The sequence below is a fragment of the Gnatocerus cornutus genome, chromosome 4 (assembly GCF_029298725.1).
Source record: "Gnatocerus cornutus isolate USDA-ARS CGAHR chromosome 4, icGnaCorn1.1, whole genome shotgun sequence".
NCBI classification, from domain to species: Eukaryota; Metazoa; Arthropoda; class Insecta; order Coleoptera; family Tenebrionidae; genus Gnatocerus; species Gnatocerus cornutus.
The window spans coordinates 4,641,816-4,647,344 of NC_142236.1; the positions used below are offsets into that span (position 1 = coordinate 4,641,816).

Consider the following 5,529-nt stretch of genomic DNA (forward strand, 5'->3'; position numbering starts at 1 on the left):
GCACAGTCCTCACCATCGCCAATAAACCATAAACCGGCGTGAATTAGTTAGCCTTCGGCCACTTCCTTATCAGAGGGATGCTCCAGTTCTCCCCACTCCGAAAAAATCAACCCCTCTACATCATAGAGGGGGTAAATGCGTTACGTTAGGCTAGGTTAGGTCAACCCTCGTGCGTGCAGAATTTTTACATTCAGTAAGCAACTGTTTGGCTAGTGGTACGGTTCTGTACATTGATCTTCACCACACACGATCGCAACAACGAATTCACATGAAAAATAAAATTAAAGAGAAAGTGACAGTGGCGTACGTGATGGACTTTGACTTGTCGGCGTGAAAAACTGGGAAAACGATGCCACTGCTACAAGAAACCACCCCGAAAAGAGGTAAAGGTGCGTTAATTTTGATGATTGATTCGGGGAAATTGGGGTAAGACGGCCATTAGGGGGCGCGGAGCGGTGTCTTCAAGACGGGGAAATACAAGGCGCTTCTATAAAATTCTCCAATCTACTTTAAATTCATGCAATTTTTAAATAGTCGTACTAATTAAAGCAGCTCTGGATTCTTTAAGAAATTCGCAATAGAAAGTTGGTTCAACAATCTAGAGCTGATTTTTATTTTTGGTCCTCAATGTCTCAACAAGTAGATGTTGTACTAGAAAAATAAAACGTGTTCTTGATGCATTGAACGTATCTCTACAAATTGTACCATTTTCATCGCTCTAGAGCTTCAGGGTCACGAGTTTTTAGCAATCTAGAGCCATTCCTATTTTTTTATGGCTCCATTTGCACGATTTTTTTCTCTATACCGGTTTAAAGAAATGTTATGACCGGAAGTAGAAAGAGCACTTCATATTCTACACATCCATCAAGTTTTTTTTTTAATTCGTCATATGTTTTAGAAGGTACGAATTTTTTTTGACACGAAAATTGTTTCGCTAAAATTTGAAAAGTCGCGGAAAATTCCAACTTTGGTTCTTAATATCTGGGAAAGTAGACGTCGTACAGACAAAATAAAGACAGCTCTCGATTCTCTTGATAATTCTCTAAAAAATGAGGTAGTTTTTGCCTTTATAGCGACTGCAGTGGTACTAATTTTAAACAATATAGAGCCAATCATAATATTTTAGAACTTCATTTTTACCAATTTTTCGTTCATATCTATTTACAAAAACCGAGATTTTATGACTGGGAGTGGAAAGAACAGTTCTACAAATTGATAGAGTTTCGTTTAAATTCTTCTAATATTCTAGAGCATACGAAATGTTTTCTAACACGGAAATTCTTTAGCTCAAATTTGAAATGTTCTAAAAATTCCAACTTCGATCCTCAATATCTAAGACAGTAGACGCCGTACAAACAAAATAAAAACATCTCTGGATTCTCTAGATAATTTTCTATAACATCTCGTAATTTTGCCTCTATTGCGACTGCGGTGGCACAAATTTTAAACAATATAGAGCAAATCGTAATTTTTTATAGCTTTATTGTCATGAATTTTCCCTCTATGACTGCTTAAGAAAAGCGAGATTTTATGGGTAAGAGTAAAAAGAACATCTTTAAATCTACTAACTGATTAAGATTTGTTTAAATTTTTCAAATATTATAGAAGGAACGAGATTTTTTTCAAACATGGAAATTGTTTCGCTCAAGTTTAAAGGTTGCGGAAAACTTTAGTCTTCAATATCTCAGAAAGAAGACGTCGTACGAAGGAAATAAAAACAGTTCTAGACTCCCTAGACAATTCTTTATAAAATGAGGTAATTTCGTCTATATTGGCAACTGCATTAGTTCAAATTCTAACGAATATAGAGCAAATCGTAACATTTCAGAGCATTATTTTCACGAATTTTTTCTGCATAACTGCTAACAAAAAAACGAAATTTTATGGCTGGAAGTGGAAAGAACACCTCTAAATCTACAAAATGACTAAGTTTCGTTTAAATTGTCTGAATATTATAGAAGGAACGAGATTTTTTCTAGCCCGAAAAATTGTTTATCCTAAATTTGAAAAGCCACGTAAAATTCCAACTTTGGTCCTCAATATCTCGGAAAGTAGCCATAGTACAAACTAAACAAAAACAGCTCTATATTCTCTAAAAAATTCTCTATAAAATGAGATAATTTTGTCTCTATTGCGACTGCAGTGTTACGAATTTTAAACAATATAGAGACAATCATAAAATTTTAGAGCTTTATTTTCACGGATATTCGCTCCATAACTGCTTAGGAAAAGCGGGATTTTATGGCTGGGAGTGGCGAGAACACTTCAAAATCTACAAATTGCTAGAGTTTCGTTTAAATTCTCTCAGTATTTTAGAGCGTACTAGACTTTTTCTAAAACGGAAATTGTTTAGCCCTAATTTACAATTTATTTTCAACTTCAATCTTTAATATCTGAATCGAAATCATTGTCGTAGGATCAAAATAAAACGAGCTTTAGATTCCCCAGACAATTAATTCTCTATAAAACAAGGTCAATTCGTCGCAAAAAATGTTTAATTAAACGAATCTAGAGTCATTTTTTCAATATTTTTTATTAATTATTTTTTTAAAGCGTTGAGATTTTATCGCTTATAATCGAAAAAAAAAAAGCAAATTCAACATTTGTGTACGGAGTTTCAATCAAATTGTTGCCCTATTTTTAAAACTAAAAACATTTTTGGCGCGAAAATTTATACAATATAAACCGAAATGTAAATTTTTGGTGGCACTCTTTTAACATTTATTTCTTCTATTATTACTTAAGAAAATCGGATTTTATTCTACTGAAATTGAATGAGGGCATCAAAACCTAAAAACTGGTAGAGTTGTGCTCATAAAGTTGTCAAATTTTAGTAAATATAAGACTTTTTTGTATGCTAATTTTGTATCAAACTCGAAAAAAAATTGAATAAAGTTTTCGCTTTGGTCTGCTATATCTCAAAAAGTAGTGGTCGTACAAATAAAATAAAGACACCGTTTGATTCTTTCGGCAATTCTCTATAAAATTAGATAACTGAAATGTTACGGTGCCGTAAAATAGTAAAATAGTGTAAACTATAAAATGAATTGAACGAGGTCTCTGGTCCTGTCCCAATTTAAAACTTTTAACTCTCAATATCTAACCCAATAAATATTAGATTGGCAGCGTCAACACTGATATCCTATCTGTCTAAACAATTCCATTTATTTTTAGTCTCTCCTTTCTAATTCCTTGACCTAACTCAGCAGGAATTTTCGCCCGAAACTAAAACATTTCCGAAAATTTGTATAATAGTCAGTTAACGACTTCAATTAACACAACATTCACTTCTGTGATAAAAATCGTGCCGTGTTAAGTTAAGACCCTGTAGATCACGACCGGAGAGGGAAGGGTTAAAACGGTAGACGACGCTACTAATGAAGGAATGGGGAGGAGATAATGGCAAAAGATAATGGCTCGCGCTTGCGCCTCATCCCAGGGAGGAGTCCTCGTCCTGCCGATTCATTACCGAGCCTTATTTACTATTTAAACGAATTTTTCTTGCAGACATGCTGACCCAAGTGGACGAAGAAACCACCCCCTTATCCTCCGTCGCGTACCCCTCCATCTTCAACCCGTCCCATCTCTTCATGGCCATGGCGGCCTCCCGGTTAAGCCTTTCCGCCAACCCCGCGCTTTTCCATCCGAGTCTCGTCCCATTGACTTGGCAAGCGAGTTCTCCCCCATCTCCCCCGACCAGCAGCGACCAAATCTCTTCAGCTCTCAAGTCCCGGAAGCTCAACAACAACAACAACGTCGTCAGCAGTAGCAGTGCTGATAACATCCGCTCCAAACGCAAGACGTGGAAGACCGAGGAGGAGATTCCCTCCCCCACGTCCAGCGTGTCGCCTCCGTCGAGCACCGACGTCTCCAAAGACTCCAACCGCGACAGGCCTTTCACGTGCCAAGTTTGCAACCGCTCGTTTGGGTACAAACACGTGCTGCAGAACCACGAGAGGACGCACACGGGGGAGAAGCCGTTCGAGTGTCAAGAGTGCCATAAGAAGTTCACGAGGGATCACCACCTGAAGACGCATATGAGGTTGCATACGGGCGAGCGGCCGTACCGCTGCGACCACTGCGACCGGCAGTTCGTCCAAGTCGCGAACTTGAGGCGGCATCTGAGGGTACACACAGGCGAGCGGCCGTACGCCTGCGACCACTGCACCGCCAAATTCTCCGATTCGAACCAGTTGAAGGCGCATCTCCTCATCCACACGAATGAGAAGCCCTTCGAGTGCGGACGCTGCCACTGCAGGTACCACCTCCACCTGTGAAAATCTCCTGAAACTAACTTCTGGTTTGTAGGTTTAGGCGGAGGCACCACCTCCTGCACCACAAGTGCGGCGTTCCTGAAGAAGAATCTACGCCAGAGTCGGAACCAGAAGACGAGCCGAGGAGGAGGAGGGTGCTTCACCCTCCATCAATCCCTCTAGTGACGCTACCGCTCCACGTGGCGCTGCCCGAGCAAACCGAACCTGAAGACCTCTCCATGACCACGGGGTTGCACTCCCACAGCAGCGGGGAAAGTCCGCTGTCGCCGTCGTCGCGGGAAGACGCCGAAGAGGAAGATTACGATCCGCACGAATCCGCCGCGTTGTTCTTAGGCCGGCTGAATTCCTAGTCTAGAAACCAAACGGTACGTGAAACATTATCAGGGAATTTTTAGTTGTTTAGTTGGTTATTTTGTATAGTTTGTACAGTTGGGTATACAAGTTCCTCGACAATAGATTTTATAGTACAGAGCCGCACGGTCTGGAACAACAAAGAGATGATGCAAACCGGTGACTAGTTTATAGTTTTCTACCTGAAAATTTGCATAGAATTTGCAAATTTCAAGGCCTTTACTCTATTTATCTTCAACTTTGTGGCCGCTTTCGGAAATGACAGGGCAGCGAGATGAGGGTCTGTCTGTCGTAATAATTTCTAATCCCTTAACTATCACCCCCAAAGTTCGGTAAACGTCTTGAAGGGACGTGTTTTCGGGTTTCCAAATTAACTTCCCTTTGTCGACTTTTTTCAATATCCTGTTTTTATTCAATGTGTTATTCGTCATTCGTCAAGACTAGTTTCGAATCACGATTTTTACGAAATTCGATACCTACCCTTAGACTCTCTGGGGTGCTGGCGTGCACTCGATCTGGCTTTTATCGGTTAAAAATGTGCGAGGAAATTTCAACGAATTTACATTAAAATTTACACGAAGAGCGACGGAAAACGCACGACTTGCTATTTTGAGTTAGAGTTTGAATAGTCATTTCTAGGAGCCAAAAATGGAATTTTACTTTAAAATATATCAAAATGTTTAATTTGCAAGTAAAATTAAGTTTCAAATTCTTATGTTCTTCGATTTTCCGAGGGTTTTAGATCAAATGTTATGATTTCCTGAGGTTCAAAATGCATTTCTAAAATGTTAACAGATCAAAAAAATCGAAATTTTAGATTTTTAGATTTTTAGATTTGAAAAAACGATTTGCAAAATTTTTAGTTTACATTAAGAAGATTAATTAATTAAAGAAGAAGATTAAG

At 39.0% G+C, this 5,529-nt stretch overlaps 1 protein-coding gene across 2 annotated transcripts; it reads left to right on the forward strand.

Moving 5' to 3' along the window:
• Positions 1-221: 221 nt before the first annotated feature.
• Positions 222-5,306, forward strand: LOC148176166 (uncharacterized). Of its 2 annotated transcripts, none has more exons than XM_088034268.1 (3): positions 222-389; positions 3,508-4,258; positions 4,309-5,306. In XM_088034268.1, the coding sequence occupies exons 1-3, from the start codon at positions 350-352 to the stop codon at positions 4,622-4,624; spliced, it is 1,107 nt and encodes a 368-aa protein (XP_087890394.1). In that variant the 5' UTR covers positions 222-349; the 3' UTR covers positions 4,625-5,306. The 2 variants fall into 2 exon arrangements, with proteins under 2 accessions (XP_087890394.1, XP_087890395.1); XM_088034269.1 differs by having other exon boundaries at positions 222-383.
• The last annotated feature ends 223 nt before the right edge of the window (positions 5,307-5,529 follow it).

Excerpts from the sequence above, each read along its gene's own strand:
- LOC148176166 (XM_088034268.1), top strand. The coding sequence starts at position 350 with ATGCCACTGCTACAAGAAACCACCCCGAAAAGAGGTAAAG. Across the intron at positions 390-3,507 it reads CACCCCGAAAAGAGGTAAAG|ACATGCTGACCCAAGTGGAC; the intron begins GTGCGTTAATTT and ends TTTTTCTTGCAG. Across the intron at positions 4,259-4,308 it reads TGCGGACGCTGCCACTGCAG|GTTTAGGCGGAGGCACCACC; the intron begins GTACCACCTCCA and ends TCTGGTTTGTAG.